Here is a 17,424-nt window from a genome sequence, read left to right as displayed (position 1 = left end):
GCGTCCGCACCGCCTTCCCCGCCGCCATCTTCAGTGAGGGCGTGGGGAGGCCGGCGCTGGCGCCGGGGCGCGCTGCGCTGCTGAGGCGGCCGCCGGCCTGCCGGCCCAAGGAGCGGGGTCGGCCGGCGCCTTGCCGAGGCGGGCAGCGGCCGTTGCTCCCCAGCAGCGCCCAGCGTTGGCTCGCGTGGCTCCTGCGCCAGGCCTGGCCGCAGGCTCGTGTGCCGGAAGGCTGTTCCCCATTTTCTAGCCGTACCCATCGCCGCCCCTTGCTCGTTGCTGCGGAGTCGCGCACCCCGCAGCGCCCCCGCCTCGCGGCTGTCGCCGCTATCTGTGCACAGCTCCCAGGGAGGCTTCAGCGCCAGCAGCGCTTCTTCCCAAGCAGAGGGACGCGCTTCTCCGGAGGGCTACACGCGTCCCCTGCAGCTCCCTGCTCCCCCGTCCTTCTCCCCGGGCACCTATTCGTGCCCCTAACCCAGCCCTTCCCGCGTGTGGCTACTTGTGCCGTGGTGCCTGGTACCGCACCGTGACCGGTGTGCTGCCTCGTGTGCTGCCTGACCTCCTCAAGGACCTCGTGTGCTGCCTGACCCTTACTCTTCGCAACGTTTCTCAGGGTGCTCCCCCCTTTTCCAGAGCGGGAGCCACCCCGCTCCCCGTCTGCTCAAACACAAGGTGGTCTTTGATCACCTCACCGCGGCTGCTATCAACCTGCTCGCTCCCATGGCCAGGCACTCAGAAGACCGGGCCTGACAGCGCTCGGACCGGGCAAGAACCGGTGCCGGTGCTGCGCGCCGCGCCCGGGGGACCCCGGCTAGGCCGGGCTGGGAAAGGCCCTGCGGGGCCGGGCACGCAGGGGGCCCGCAGCCTGCCCGCTGGCGGGGAGCGGTGGAAGGGCCGGGGGCAGCAGGGCTCCCGCAGCGCCCTCTCAACGGCCGCTGACGCCCCGCGCCGCCGCCCCACCGCCCGCCCGCGCGGGGCTGGGCGTCCTCCAGAGCAGACGAGACGAGCTCTTGCTCGCCTAGAGCGGTGGATCGCCGCTTCCGGCTCTGCTGCCGCCATTTTGCCGTGAGACAGCAGCGAGCTGGGGTGCCGGGATGTTGTCCACCGCTGGTTACCCGGACTCCGGGCCCGAGATGAGCGACGAGCTCGGCGCGCCCGTGCAGTACCGCTTCTCGCCCTACACCTTTAACGGAGGGTGAGGAGTCGCAGGCAGGGGGTGGGGCGGGCTGAGGCACCCTCTTCCCGGGGGAGGGGGGCTCTGAGGAGAGAGAGTGGCGGTAGGGCTGGGTCTTCCTCGTCTTACTCTTGCCTCCCCCTGGTGCTCTGTAAGGGTTTGTCTCCCCGTGCGAGCCCCTCTTTGTAGAGAAAAGGGGGCGGCTCGGCCTTGTCCTGGGCTCGGCCTTGCCCAGGGCTGACCGTCCCGCGGATCCTTGCAGCTCTTCGGGGTGTTCTTGCATGTCCGTGTGGCTTTTGGCACGCTCGGGCTCCCTGAACTTTTACGGGTCGAGATAAGTACCTTCCATTCCCCGCAGGGTTGTTTCTTTATAGTAATTCAGGAAACGCATGTAATGGTCATATTACCAGCTTTTAAACCTGTAACTGGGTTGAAAGCTACCTTGTCATAACTGTTAAAGGTAGGTGATGTTTTACAGACACTTGCTCTGAGTTGGTGATGGGATCTGGCCAGGATAGTGTTATTTAGGGTTTTTTTAATGATGCCTAACTGCTTTTTAAAGGACACCTGTTTGTTACTTAATGGTAGCACATGTGCGGCAATCACAAAACTAGCTATTTGGAAGTAAATAACATAGGATAACATCAGATTTAAAAAGTGATGATAATTTAAATATAATGATACTGATGGTTAGTACTTGGCTGAAGTGTTTTTGCTTGGAGAGCAAAACTGAAGGGTGAATCTTTCATTAGCAGGCACCTAAAATTGCTAGTCCAGTCTATACCATGCTGGTTCTTGCATTGTATAGAAACTCTGTCTTACCAAGTTTCCGTACAGTTTTTAGTCAAAGTAGAGAATCACATACATATATTTTCTTCAGCATGTCTAGTATCTTCTTCCTTGAGTCACATGTAGGGATGTGCATAGTGGGAAACATAGCAAGGAATATAAGATACTTGACAAAATGTGAGTCTGGATATAGAACTGCTATCTAGTCTGTTCTTCTGTTGCCTACGTAAATATTTGTGCTAAAAGTCATGATTACATGAATACTCTTCTTTAAGGACCGTGTTGGCCATTGCTGGAGAGGACTTTTCTATCGTTGCCTCTGACACACGACTGAGTGAAGGTTATGCAGTTCACTGCCGGGACAGTCCAAAATGCTACAAACTGTAAGTTCAGATCTTGTAAGAATTGATACAGATGAAAGATCTTTTATACCGATGAGCATGTTACCTGCCTGGAAAGAACTATCACTTTCTTTAAGCAGAATTCTCAGAAAAAAAGGATAGTAACAAAATTGATTTTGGAGTCATGATGACTCTTGCTGTAATGCAAGATGTGATGTGATGTTGTAAATGCAGCCAGATTTCTTGTTGCATGCTCTTGAAGTTAGCTGATAACAGAACATTTTTAGCATGATATAAGGGTTAATGTAAGCTAGGTGGTTTTTTGGCTGGATAATCGGAAGAACTTTTGTCTTAACTGTAGCAAAACTTAATCCTGTGGTAACTTGTTCTGCTTTGTCAGGACACCTGGTGTTGGTAAGCAAGCGTGCCCACTGCTGCCAGTTGTGGCTGTGTCTCTCTAGTCAACCATCTGGCACTTCGAAGAGGTGTTTGTTTTAGGAGAGGTAAACCTGTCGGTGGTTCCATTATTGCACTTTTTATGCTCACTGTATGCTTATCTTGACTCACCTCGATAGCATCCCCTTGGTTTAAAAATAAATGTTGTTTACGTTCTTTTGACTGTAGCAGGTGCTTACCTAGTAGGCTGCCATGAGCTATGTAAACAATTTTTTTTTATTTATTTATTTTTTAAATAGATGACACAAGAGCATATGAACTTTGTTTCTCCTGGCTAACTCCTTACTATATCTTTGGCTCTCTGATACTGTCCAAATGGAAATTACTGTGGTACAATCTGCATACTGCACATGATGGCTTTCTGTAATTCTAGTGACAGGCTGAGAAAAGATTAAATTTAAATTGTTTTCTGAATGACTGCTTTGTGTTAGTTTATAAGTATGTGTGAATGGTTGTAGACTCTAACTAATTCACTAGAATTTAAATTTCAGACGTGCGTTCCTGTAGTTAGCGTTCACGAAAGTTTTGAAACTGAGCAAAGAGCTAACCTCCTACGATGCGTCTGCAGCCAGATAACTTCTGTTGTGCTGATACAGAAAACCACCTACAGCATAAATGTTACATAACCATCCTGCAATCTTAACGAAGCCCTCTGCCCAGATGAAGTAAAACTGGGCTGAGTGATACGATGTAACAGGCTCCCCATCTCAACACAGATCCTCTAGCAAGGCTGAATGGTAATCACTAGAGTTAGGGGTGCGTGAATAAATTAAGAATTTATTTTTGTCAGTCTTGCTGTGGAAGTCAGTGGTTGAAGAAGGACATCTGCATGGTCCTGCACCTAATGAGTCCTCCCTAAGATGTAGGTTGCAGTTACCTTTTGTACACAAAATATCTGTTGCTACATTCTAGACAGCTGTTTTTGATAGCGTTAGAGAAACTGAAAATACATTTGGTGTTTTCATAATGATCTACTGTGTAAGGAAGTGGTATAGTTCATACTAAATCTAAAATCACAACAAAACTTTGTTTTACAGAACAGAACAAACGGTCATTGGATGCAGTGGTTTCCATGGTGACTGCCTTACCCTTACTAAAATTATTGAAGCACGATTAAAGGTAGCTAACTATCTTATTGTATTTAGAAAGTTACATTCTTAGTATCACATTTGAGATCAATAATATAATGTTTTAAACATAATTTTTGCTGGTTTTCTTCAAGTGTTTGTATCATAACTATGGCTGTATTGCTAGCAAAAGGTCAGGCAGGGGAAATTGATGCTGTGTTCTTACTAAGTATAACATCACAAATTTAAAGAATGGAAGAGCTGGAGAGGATAATGTTAATGCAGCAACATCTAGTCTTTGCAAAACTTTCGAGAAATGTTAGGTTTTGGCTTGTAAGAAGGCTTTACATTTAGACCAGTGTGTTTTCAGTAACCACGCTAGTTAATAATCTTGCTTAGCGTCAGATTCTTCTGTAGTGAGGTTACAGAAAATGTAATTCTGATTGAGTGTAAGGTTTAGTGTTTGACTTTCTTCTTGGACATGTGGTACCATTTGCAGATGTACAAGCATTCCAATAACAAGACCATGACTACTGGGGCTATTGCAGCAATGCTGTCTACAATTCTGTATTCTCGACGTTTCTTTCCTTACTATGTTTACAACATAATTGGTGGACTTGATGAAGAAGGTAAGACTTCAAACAAAAAGAAGAAAAGAAGGGCTAAATTGCTGTAGGTGAATAGCTATCCTTTTACATCTCAGGTGTACTGATGGAATAACAAAGTTTGTGTTCTTATTCTTAACACCTACCTTTAGGTACACAGGTCAAATGCATATTACGGATCTGACTTGTTTCCTAGTTTCTGCTACTAACTTGATCTTCCATTTCTGAAGGTCTGAAAGTCTAAAAACTATGTTATAATTATTTGATTACAAATGAAATCTGCCAGTGTTGCTTACCTCTCGTACTTTAGACTGGAACACTTTATAACAGCTTTGCTGGAATTCTTAATTTTCTCTTTAAAGGAGATGTTAGCAGTAAAATTGCATATATTTTACTCCAGCCTGTCAGTGTGGTAGAGGTTATTAAATATGAAGGTTTACTCCAGAGACAGGTTTCTACAAAGATATTTAAAAATGTTAACTAATCTCTAATGAAAATCATGACTTCTACATGGAAGCTGACTTCTACATGGAAGCTGTAGTTTAATGTATAGCCCTTCCAGGACTTACTGGGCTCTTGTCCAATGATTTGGTTGGGTTGCTAAAATACTGTGTTCTCTGGCTTTGAGCAGGAGCTCAGAGGTGGTCTTATTTGCATAATTTCAACCACTCCCCACAGTTTGTTGTTACCATAAAGTTATACTGCTTTCCTAGTCTTGCTAAGATATGTCTACGATACGTGGAGTCTGGAAAGGGATTAATCTGCCCTGCGTAATGGTAAATCTCAGATTATAAGGGTGCTGTAGCAGTTGATAAGAATAAGAGTGCAGGTTTGCATGCATGGGCTTAATTTGGGTGCAGCAAGATTGATTCATTCTGATTTAGTGTTACTTTCTGGATCTTTTCTAGCTTTCTCAGGGTTGCTCAGCTACCTGTGCTGTGCTGCCAAGTGCACTGGCCAGTTTATTAAGCCAGGCGCAGCCTGTCTGAACAGAAAGGATGAGCTTGGCCAGGTGCTGCGTTTTGACTAGTATGTCCTCATGAAATGCTGATGCTTCAGAGGTACAGTGTCTCTGCATCTCTGATGCTGGCGCAAGCTTTGCACACCCTGGCCTGACTCCAGAGGGAAGTGCGTAAAAGACCAGAGCATCATCCCTCTTTCTGGGAAGGCGATGCAGAGGCATCCAAGCATGCTCTCTGGAGGTAGTTCAAGAACTGTATTGTTCAAGAACGATGGCTAAACTGCCTCTTTATGCTAGCTTTAGAACCAGCAGAGCTCTTTGTGCAGCACTGCGCTCTAGCACATACTCCTGCTTTGATTATCCTGCATCAGCACTTTTTCTGTGATAAGTACTGTAGAAAACATCTGTTAGAGCAAGGTTATAGCTTAAATATTGAAAATAACCTTGCATATAGTACCAGGTCACAACCATAGTGAGCCTACTGTACAAAGCATTGTCTGAATGTACTGCAGTATTATTTGGTAAAGGTTTGCTGGATTCTCTGGTACTCCAGAGACTACTTATGGAGAGAGCTAGTTTTTGATGTAAATGCTTATCTGTATTGAGAATCTTTCTGGATTGTGATTACATACTTTTTTTTTTCAGGGAAGGGAGCAGTATATAGCTTTGATCCAGTGGGCTCGTACCAGAGAGATTCTTTCAAAGCAGGTGGATCAGCAAGAGCCATGCTGCAGCCCTTGCTTGATAACCAGGTATAATAGTTCTCTCTCTCTCTCTCTCTCTCTCTCTCATGATCTCAGTAAACATTTGTGACATTCAAATTAATGTAGCTTGACTTCTGGGGAGTACTACTTTTGAGAGAAGTTTTAAATGTATGACAGGTAGGACTGTTAACCCATATATTTATAAATTGCGTGGCTCTACCTTCTCAGGAGAGATCAAAGTTTTGCTTTAGAATCTGTTCAGGTTTTTAATATGCTACAAACAGTGGACTATCTGTTTATAATACAGGTAAGTGTTTTAATTGGGGAATTGTGTTTCCCATAGAAGCTGTTTGGGTTTTTTTTTCTGTTTTTTTTCCCTAGCTGAACAATACTAAATTATATAATACTAAATTAAGAAGATAGAATTAGTAGGTGTATATAATACACTTTATCACTTAACATACACTTGTTTAAAAGCCTTAAGTTTTGTACAACTCGGACACCATTTTCTAGGAATGTTCTTACATAAAACTGCTGGTAACTTATTCAATTAAATCTGTCTAAAAATACTTGAAGAATATTTTCATATTTAATTGAAGCTGTTAATTGGTGAATGAGAGAAATACCAAAGCATATGTTTTACTCATTTTATTCTCTGATATTGGCATTGGTATTGTTTAGTCAGTTGAGCCTGATGTCAACACAACTTCTGTGCTTAAAAAAGCCACAAGCACTCTTACTTCTTATCAGCTGAGAAAGGAATAGAATCTTTCCTTTTTTTTGTTTTCGTTTTATTTTTAAACAGCTCCAGGTTCTCAGCTTTGACTTAGTTTTGAACTCTATTAACTGAAGAAAAGAAAATACCTTTTGCAGAAACAAAGTTGTCATAAGTTGCTTTTTATCGCTTTGAGTTTGAGGCGTAGTGACTCTTCCCCCTCCTTTTCCAGTTCTGATGTTTAAGTGGACACTTAAGTTTATCAGCTAAAATACACTTTTTAATAGGACTGGTTATGCTCCAACATAGACTGTTATTTTTTAATTCTAGGTACGTTTAGGAATATTTGCTTTTAAGAAATGTTCCTAACTACAACATGACTAGAGAAGAGGCTTGCGTGCAGTTCTGATACTGCTAACCCAGTGAGAAGTTTCTGAAGAATTAGATCAGTTCAGATCTGAATGTTCATTGCGATCTTGTATATGCTGAATGGGTGGGAGGAGCTATGCTGGCTGTGTACTGGATCTGCTTCTAGTTACTTTTGTAAGAGGATCAGTGTTGGCAAAGTTCTGATCATGCAGCTGTAAACTGTGTGGGGGAGTACTTTTGCCAGCTTTGGGTTTCTAAAACAGACCAACCATTTCTTCTTTTTAAGTTGTCTAAATCTGCTCATTCTAGTGCAGAGCCTGAAACAGCTTTCATGCTAGATGGATCATACTTCCTTTAAAATGCATTTTCGTCTTTTCTTAGATTGGCTTCAAGAACATGCAAAATGTGGAACACGTACCTCTGACCCTGGAGAAGGCTTTGCAGCTGGTTAAAGATGTCTTTATTTCTGCTGCTGAGAGAGATGTGTACACTGGGGATGCACTTAAGATTTGCATTGTCACAAAAGATGGAATTAAAGAGGAAACTGTCCAGTTACGAAAAGACTAATTCAGTTCACTTATAAACATGTAATCTATGATGTACAATTTACCTGTATTATGAAGACATTGGTCTTATTAAATGTTTTCAAGAAGTTTGACTACTGTAATGCTGAGTATTTTCTGCCTTTGTTAGAAGTGATCGTGTGTTTTAGAAACCAGAGCGGTTCAGGGTAAGGAAGCAGCTAAGAGTTACAAGTCAGTTTCGTCCATCTCATCTTAATCTATTGATCAGTCTAATTCCAATGTCAGTTTAATCCCCTTCTCGTGATCCCTTATGCTACAATGTGGAGGAGTTTAAACTTACTAAAATTTAGGTTCACAGACTTTCCTGATAATGCTTTCAGTTTGGCCTTGGCTTAGTGAGAAAAGCATTTGTCGTGTTCGTGCTGCCTTCTCTGCACTTCATAGCTTGCTTTTCCTATCTTCTTTATCTCTCTGACATGCCGTCCTGGCATTTGACCTCTCTGTACTTATTTACAGAGACTATAAATATAAGTCACCTGAAACCAATTTCTCTGTGTAAGAGGGAAGAATGTTAGATAGAATCTTCCAGAGTTTAGTCATGGACTCTGCATCTGGGCTCACCTCCATGTGTTTCTATTCGGTTAATGCCCAAAAGCTGAAGCATCCTTTTCTGCCTACTGATGGAAAATAACTTAGTATGGAGATTCCTGAATGCCTGTTAATGTCTGGGGGCTTTGTTAGCTCTACTACTGCTTATGATTCTTGGGAAATTGCATCAAGACTGTTTGTCTGATGTGCTGTATAGCACTCCTGGAAATTGGCTTGAGTACTAGGACCTTTAGAAAAGCAGAGCTGCATCATCCAGGGCAAAACAGTCTTCTCTTGCCCAGGAATCCTTTCACAGTCTGTATCTATTTAGAAAAGGACATATGAAATATCTCGTTGCTTGAGGTGGCATACTAGTTTTTTAAAAGAATGATTTTGCTGATGTGTTTGACTGTACAGTAACCTCGTCTCCTGTTTGGAGGTGGCTGACTGCCTTCTGTGCAGCATTTCAGGTGCTGTGCATTTTTCCTAGCTCTGGCTAGTCCTCACCAGCGATGGTAGCCTCAGGCTTTCTAGGCAGTTTAAATAGCGGGTAGCATTTTGAACCTCAATAGTCAAACGGCTAGTGCATTTAAACTGACTCTAGCTGTGTTTAGGAAATCCAGCGAGTGGGAACTTGGAACAGTAGCCGTTTCCCAAAGTGTTCATGAAAACACTTGACCACTGGGTGCCAGTCTTGGGCAGAGTAAGGAGGGAACACCGCATCCCTCGGTAGCTGGGCAGCAAGGAAGGAGCGCAGCATCCCAGTCTGAGTAACACTGGGGCTGAAGTCAGTTGGTCACACAAATCAGAACTTCCAGAGAGGTTCAGGTAACTTGATGGGATGTTTAACAGTATTTGCAAAAGTCATCGTAAGAGGGCAAGATTAGTTGTATGAATGTGTAGCTATCTGCTGTTCTGTACTGGGCAAACTGCACACGGTGCAATAATTCTAAGAACAGAAAGCTCGTGTATATTTAAAGTACAAATCCAATAGTACAAAGCAATACCAAATGAAATACATGCTCTGTTACTTCTATAAAATTCAATTAAAGCACTTGAAGCTCAGCTGTCTTTGATACCATATTTATGTTGAATTGCTCAAATATTTCTCAAGATTGTTACAGCTTTATGCAGAGTTGGTGAAGTCTGGTGAAACTGAGTAGTATTTTAAGTTGCAAAGAAAAGCAGCTGAGGGTCACAAGTTGACATGCCTGCCTTTGGGACAGGTCTGTTTGCAGTATGCAAGATCTAAACAGTGAAGGGAAGGGCAACAAACAAGGGGAACTATCTAATTTGTACCTGAATTAATTTGATGTTCCCGTAAGAGCAAATGTATGCCAAATGTGCAGGAGAGTTGCACTGATTCAGTTTTTAAAATTTTTTTATAAAGTTGGATGCTTTTATATTTAAGGATAAATTTTTACATCCAAAATAAATGCACGTCCAACAGATTTTAGGAATGGCTTGTTTTAGTTTGAGGCATCTAGGCCTGTCTCTGTACGTTGTTTTAGGAGACGTAATAGGTGATTAGAGTCTTCGGGTCTCATTTGCAATCTCAGAAGAGATACAACAGCAGGTATCGGGGATGCAAGTTTTCCTGCCACTGTGTGTCAGTGCTATCCTGTTGGAGCGCTTGTGCAGATGGGATGGCCATTTTGTTTCCTTTTCAGTTTTCCATTTCCCTGCAGAGTACATCTGGCTGAAGAACCAGCAGGGGATGGAAGCTTTTTCACAGGCCCATTGGGCTGAAAATACCAAATTTCTTTTACAGAAGGTAGCACTGCATTCACTCCCTCTGTGGATGGGTTTGGAATCAGTGACATGGGAAGGTTTGTGTCCCAATTTGTTTTTAACTTCCCAGTTACGCCCTTGCCTGATGTCATCACCACTCGTGCTCAGAGTCGGGAGTTGCAGGAGTGACAGAAGATGTGTGAGTACAAAACTATTCACGGGCTGCTCAGCTAGAAGTTACTTGCTTGCTCATTAGTATTAAAACACATTCAAAAATTACAGATGTCGTGTCTTACAGATAAAAGACACCAAGAGGGTTGTTTTTTTTTTTGTTTTTTTGTTTTTTTTTTTTAATCCACCAAGTTGCTTAGCTTTGTTTGCAAAGACTCATCACCTAGGGCTGGAAGGTAGGAATGCCCTGAGCGTCTGCAGCTCTCCTTAGTTCCGTGCCTGTACTTCCTATGTATAAATCAGGTCAGTAGTCGTCTCACACCATGTCTACAATGTAAATTAATAGTTTATGAAGCACTTTGAGCACTATCTAGTTACAGAACTGTCTAGGCAGGTAGGCTATAGAGGTACAGCTAGGCAACACAAATGCAACAATACCACCTAGGGTTGCTACAAGCAGAGGTCTGCGTTTGGCAGATTACTTGGCCAGGGATTAGATGTCTTTTAATACAATTTTATGTAAGAGAAAGGAGGGAGAGGGAAAACGTTTATCTTGCAATACTTTTTCTTGATATTAAACACGTTACATGTATATTTCAAAAGAGAGCTGTACTGCAGGATTTGACTAATCTTGGAGGGAGCGCTTCTAACCACCTTGTTCAAGAACTTGCAAGTGATGGGGTATATAACAGGAACAGTGCACAGGAGCAGCAACAGCTAGCTCGACTTCATCTGCAGCAATACTGAGGGCCACCTTAAGATGGCAATAGTTAGTTGCTATCACAGGCTTCAACACAATTACACACGGTGTGGGTAAAGAGATTCATATGTACTTTACCAGTTTCCTGCTATAATGTGCTTTGCGGTACTGTTTATTGAGATGGGAGGCTTTATTTTGATCTCAGCCAAATGGCAGCATACTGCTGCTTATATAAGGGACCGTACAAGGTCAGAATCGGCCTTAAAAGCTAGTTTTGTAATAAAGTAGACCTTGCTTTATTTTTGGACATGGTTTTCAGCAATATTGTTTATGCGTCAAATCCATTTTGCGTACAGGGAGGGGGCTTGTTACTATGGAAAGTGAAAGTGCTCGACAGGACATAAATATTGCATATATGCTTCTGAAAGTTTAGTTCACTGTATCATTCACTATGTCAGTCAAGGATAAGTTTAATTTTCCTTTAACTAAAACCAAGACTTTCTTAAGGCTGAATCATAGAATGTTGTTTGATAAACCAAATACTGAGCTTTCTTACTCTAGGATGATATTTTTCCTTTTACAGTGAGATATGCCTGTAACACTACATATGCCTCAGTGTGCTGGGAGTCAGGAGTGGGCTGCTTCTATTTTATTGCCATTTCCTAGAGAAAACCATTTAAATGGAAATTATAAAACACTATTTGAAGTGGTCCTACTGCAACTTACTCCTTTACATTATTTGTTTACTTAGGGGACAAAGTTGTAATTTCCTGCACTTGAAAAACTTTCTTTTGATACCCCAGAATCATCTACCCTGGAAAGCAAGAGAAAGCTGCCTTGGCAAGTGATCTCAATATAGCGATTCCAGATTTTGCAAACCTAAGCTTGGGGAGAAGTGGCAGGAGCAAGTGGGGAATGATTAAGGCAGCATCCATGTGAATCGGAACAAAATAAAGTCGTCCTGTTTCTCCCGAGTCTAGTGGAAGATAGTTTTAGGAGCATAAAGTAATTGCTGTCTTGTTCAGGGTTTCTGATCCAGAGTCAGGAACCAGCTTTTGAGTAGAAGGGATTTGGAAATGACAGCTTTCCAATTCCTCCTTCTCTTTCTTTCAGCCATTGCTTTTGTTTAGTGTGAATGTCCTTTGCTTTTAGGCCATTTGGGACAGTCGTAAACCAGACAATATGGCACATGGGCCTAAAGTTAACTAAGATTTGTCTCCAGATCTGCCTTCTCAAGCCAAAGTCCTTTTGAGGAGGGGTTTTGTCTGTGTGAGTGCAACAGTGAGACCAGCCTTATATTCTTTCAACTCTAATATGTAGTTAGTTTAATTGTATGGACCATTTTATGTGCACTTCCTTTTCTAAGCAATTTCAACAAAGTATTCATAATTACAAAAACATGGTTTAGCAGAAAAACAAACAAAAATTCCTCAGTATCTTTCCTGTTAGGCTGTTCTTGGCCCTTTTCCTAACAGTTGCTGGCAAAGTTCAACTTCACTGTTCGTTTCAGAGGCTCAAGTGGGGGTAGGGATGGACTTCACTGTAGCCTACAATAATTAATATTCTTTGGCACAAGACACACATCAGAGGGGTACTGGCAAGAGAGTCGTCATGGTACCAAAAGTTCAACCAGTCCTCTGCACTTAAGATCAAAGAACCATAAGAGGAAACTTAAAAAATAGGATTCCCATTTTTGCTGAGGAAGAGGAACAAGATGTGGAAGATTGCAAGTTGTACTGCAGTGTTATAGATACTTCGTGGTTGGGGTAAAGTGCTGTTGGCTTACCTGAGACCCGACTTCTCTGAAATTTAGATATTTCCGTTACATGGCTTTCTCCAGCCACACAAGTTTGGTGATCTCCTTGGTGGTTCTGCAAGAAGTCACTGATGTGCTGATTTACCTAGGTGCCCACCCAGGTGTGGGTACATTGCATCTGCAGTGCCTGGCCCACTAAGGTGGCTTAGCTGAACAGGATTACAACCCCAGGGAACCAATGCTCTGTCTAACCAGACTTTGTGAAAACCAGCTGTAATCAGCTTGGCAGTCGGGTCTGGTGGATGATCAAGCTGTTTATTGGTCTCTCAATGCTATGCTCTCATTCTGGAGACCTTGGGTGGCTCAGCTGAGAGCCTCTTCTCTTCTTCTCCACAACCTAAAATTATGAGATTTTACTTCACTGGAAGGGTTATCAAGCATTGGAACAGGCTGCCCAGTGAAGTGGTTGAGTCGCCATCCCTGGAGGTATTTAAAAGATGATTGGATGAGGTGCTTAGGGACATGGTGTAGTGGTGGTCTTGGTAGTGTTAGGTTTACGGTTGGACTCAATGATCTTAAAGGTGTTTTCCAACCTATACAATTCTGTGATTCTGTAACCAGCCTGGGCTGCTGATGGAGCCATACCCAGCTGGGGGTGCCTGGGAGGTGAGACATGCTGTAGAGTGCCTCAGGAGTCTGTCCCCTACCAGGAGCCCATCCTCAAACATACCAGTAGAAAATGTATTTCCGTTTGTAGCTTGCTTATGCAGCCTTTGCAAAGAAGCTCATGCACTGAGATAGCAGAAAGTTAAGAGGCCTGATGGGGGGGCGGGTGGAGGAGAAAAAAGAGAAGGGGGAGGCTTTTTCTCTGGTTTTATATAAGTGACCATTTTGGAGAAAGCTGCATTCCAGTGTCACTGCCTTATGCTTGATCTGAACTTTTCTTGACATGTACCCTTGAATGCAGAACCGTTAACACAATCTCCATTAAGTCCCACGGCAAACAAACATTTTGGTGCGGCTGGTATTTGTTTGCTAGTTGCAGACAAGTCAATCTCATTAGAACTGCATTTACAACTTTTGCCAAGCGTTTTGAAACTGGTTGACACGCGCAACAGCTGCCTGAGCCGGAATGGCATTCCATTCCCCGCGTCAATCTTATTAGCTCACTGGATGGCTTGATTAATGACAATTAGATGGGATTTTTAAAAATGAAAGAAAATTTGTCTTTGGAAGAGTCGTGCAGTGTGTTTTCATTCTCTGATTTAAAATAAGCCACAAAGTCTGGGTTTTTATGGCTTTTCACAAAAGCCAAGAGAAGTGCTCACCCAGAGCTAACCCACAAAATTTGAAGTAAAAACATTTTAAAGGGTGATGCAAAGTGTTTTCAGCTGGTACTTAGTGAGGCTTTTACATTAAACTACTCTTTAAAAAACACAACCAAATAAGAAGATTTCAGTGGTGACACTTAGATTTTTCTCCTATGATTCCAACATGGGGATCACCGTGTGAGGTAGGTGAAGGAAAACTTTGCTGTCCACACCCTATTGCACGTTAAGTGATGCTGAACAGAATTCACACAAGCTTATGTGAAGACCAGTATGATATGTGGCTCAGCCTGGGATACGTGTTTGTTAGACTGATGCATAACAAAGTTTATCAACACTGCTTAACTCTCTAAGGATGTCACCTGGGTGGCCAGTATCTCCTGGCCAGCCGTCCTGTTTCAGCCAGAGCATGCACTTGGTCACAGCCAAAAGCATTTCTGCAGGAACATGATTCCCCCTCATTTCTCCAGGCCCTCAGTGCAGAGCTGTTGAGCTTACAGGCTCGAACAGGCAGGCTCTTGATTCAGTGCAGGCTATTACATCTAAACCATCAAATGTATTTTGTTTGGCTCTACAGCTTTTAAAGTCAGGGGCTGTGGTGCCCTTCACCTCTGTTAAGATGCTTCTCTGTCAGAGGGACACTCTGCATCAAACTCAATGAAGCACCAAACAGCCAAGATGCTCTTCTCTGAGTATCTGGGAGTCACAGTGGCCAAAGCAGCATCTATATGCAGGCGTTCACATGCCTAATTTAACCCTTAAAGCTCCTGCACAAACATTAAGAGTGGTTTCTGGCCGTTTAGTTTAAAGCCCATGTTCAGTTTAAGCCTGGTGTTGGCAGGAAAGCTGCCCTCATTTTCATTCTCTGCCCAGACCTGGAGCTCTGAGCTCCAATTCATGCTCCCAGTTAAATTCAACTATGGTGCTAGAAGAAGTCATCATGGCAGTTAAAATAAAAAAAAGGACAGTGAATCAGGCTCCTGAAATAAATAGGGTCCTTTGGCCTAGTTGGCTCAGATTTTTTTTTTTTAAAAAAAAGGACATCTCATAAGAGAATGCAGATGCAGTGGTTTAACTAATATTTTGACCTGCACAGGTAGAGGGGTTTTTTCATAAACTGTTTCCATTTAAAGCCAAAATGCATTTTGGAGCTACTCAAAGAATTTAGTTTCTATTAGAGACCACACAAATCTGCCCTTTTCTTGCACCATTTCCTCCTCACACTCTCGCTAACAAAAAGAAACATCAAGGCCAAGCTATCCAGCAGAGGCTTGTGGATGGTCCTTGAGTGTCCAGTTTGAGATCCCAGAAGTAGTCTTGTCTCTGAACTGGAGACTAAAAGCCCCCTGTTTGTTGACTTTAACTGAATTGCTCCAGTTAGTCTCATTGCAGAGAAGGTGAAGTCGGAGGTGGTCTGATACATTCAAGCTTCATCTCAGAAGATGTGGGATGAGTTCACAGAAACGCAGGTTCCCGTTGACATCTGCATCCACATCCCAACCCCTGTGCAGGCGCTTGGTCAGCCAGTATGGCTCTGGCTACAGTGTTGGACTACAGGATTGCTGCCTTGTAAGTGCTGATTGTAAGTTTTAATGAGACAACCCAATTAGATGGCTTGACAGACCATCACAACAGTGACGCAACTGCACTCAAACCCCATTACAGAAGCAGCAGAATTTCAAAGAACTGCTTTAAAAGAAAAGTCACAGAATAGCTCGCACACAGCCTTGCAAACAACAACATCACCCACAGGCTGTGCGGAGCAAGGGGAAGGGCTGTGAGAGTAAAAGCAGAAACAAGACAAGTCAAAAGAATTAAGCCCAACACTGATTTTTCCCTTTCTAACACTCAGCATGGGCGCAGCTTGGGTTTCAGGTACCACCTCTGGAATATAACTGCTTTACATAACTCCCACCATATTGGTTTAATGGTGCCTACAGAGAGTTATGGCATGGCCTTTGCAAAAATATGCATGTACCAAATCACTTGTGCCAGGTGGTGTGTTGCATTGTCCTGCAGGTACTGACTGATGCACAGGGCTGTATTCACTGATCCTCCCACACCCACAAGGCATTTCCTGCCTGAAAGCCAGAGAAAGTTTTTATCACACCCACCCCCTGACTTTGGCAGATCAGTCAATGTGGATTTTGGAATTTTTTTCTCCCCTTCATCCTCCGGTCAGGAATCATTCATGCATCATCCCCAGTCCTTGCTGGCTTGAACTGGGAGGCTGGGCATGCCCACAACATGCTACAGGCAAGCTCTGTGAACACCTAGCCCCAAACCACTTTAGCAGGTTGAGCTTGACATCTTAAATGTCACTGAACCACAAGCCAACTAACAGAGTGTTTGGGTGACACTCCCAGGACAAAATTCCCTTTGCACTGAGTGATTCTCAGCAATTACAATCCTCTTCTGTTGACCAAGAGAGACGAAGTACAAGGTCCAGCAGGCTCAGCAAGGCCCCACTTGTCAAACCAGAGAGCATTTTACAAAGCTGTTCTCCTTTCCAAATGAGCCCCTTTTCCTCATTTTTACATATGTGTCAAGGAAGATCAAGGCCTAACAAAGAGGGTAGTTGAAAGTTGCTGGCTACTGATACTGCTGTGGCTTGTCAATATTATTTTCCCTAAATTAAAGACCCGTACACACACCCCTGCTTGAACCGCATGACGCTCACATCAGAGAAGGAAATCGCAAGACCTGAGCTGATGCTGAGAGGATCAGTTATTTGTCTTATCCATGAGAGCGAAGGCGACCCTTACGGTGCTGCCATAGTATGGTGAGAGAGATGCAGGCAGCGGCTGCGTGGAATATCTGCTCTGCCCTACAGATGCTGTCCAAGTTTCTCCTCCCAGCCTACTGCTAGACGCTATTCAAAGAAGTATGACACAGAGACATGTCCTTTGCCATCAGTTCTGACTGAACCCTGTCCCAGTAAGCTGTCAATGGGAAGCATCCACTGAGGACTGGGAGGCACCACGCTGTGGTTTCCGTCTCAGATCCAGTAACCATAACGCAGCTGGAGCTGCAACGCAGGCCACCACAGGCTGCAAACTCAGTTTCCCCCCCGCCTGCTTTTCACGTGAGTATCAATCACTTGACACCATGTGAAGTATCGCTGCCAGCTCTGACAGCTTCTCGGGAAGGTCCAACAGACTACTACATGTCAGCGGGAGTTTTGCCTTAACAAGTCCAAACCGAGCTACTCCAACCCTTGCAAGCAAAGAACAACACTTCAGGAGGAGAACAGATGAACTCTGTAGCACTACAAATGTGTCCGTATTTGTTTCTGCGGGGTAAAATATCCTGTCGAGCAACAGGTCATTAACACATAGCTAGATAAGTTTTCAATAAGCTGGTGCCCAACTACTGTGGTATTAAATGACAACCCGGTGCCTAATAGCATCAGTGAAATCAAAGGACGTCCCTCTCCTAGCCACTGTGC

General features: G+C 43.6%; 1 protein-coding gene across 1 annotated transcript; it reads left to right on the top strand.

Moving 5' to 3' along the window:
• The first annotated feature begins 59 nt into the window (after positions 1-59).
• Positions 60-7,836, top strand: PSMB1 (proteasome 20S subunit beta 1). The gene is made up of 6 exons (XM_072856309.1): positions 60-1,192; positions 2,236-2,343; positions 3,795-3,876; positions 4,324-4,453; positions 6,036-6,142; positions 7,560-7,836. Exons 1-6 carry the CDS (start codon positions 1,092-1,094, stop codon positions 7,743-7,745), a joined length of 714 nt encoding a protein of 237 aa, XP_072712410.1. The 5' UTR covers positions 60-1,091; the 3' UTR covers positions 7,746-7,836.
• Positions 7,837-17,424: the final 9,588 nt, after the last annotated feature.

This window comes from Ciconia boyciana, chromosome 3 (assembly GCF_034638445.1).
Source record: "Ciconia boyciana chromosome 3, ASM3463844v1, whole genome shotgun sequence".
NCBI classification, from domain to species: Eukaryota; Metazoa; Chordata; class Aves; order Ciconiiformes; family Ciconiidae; genus Ciconia; species Ciconia boyciana.
The sequence above is the reverse complement of the archived record's forward strand: the minus strand, read 5'-3'. Positions and strand labels throughout refer to the sequence as shown.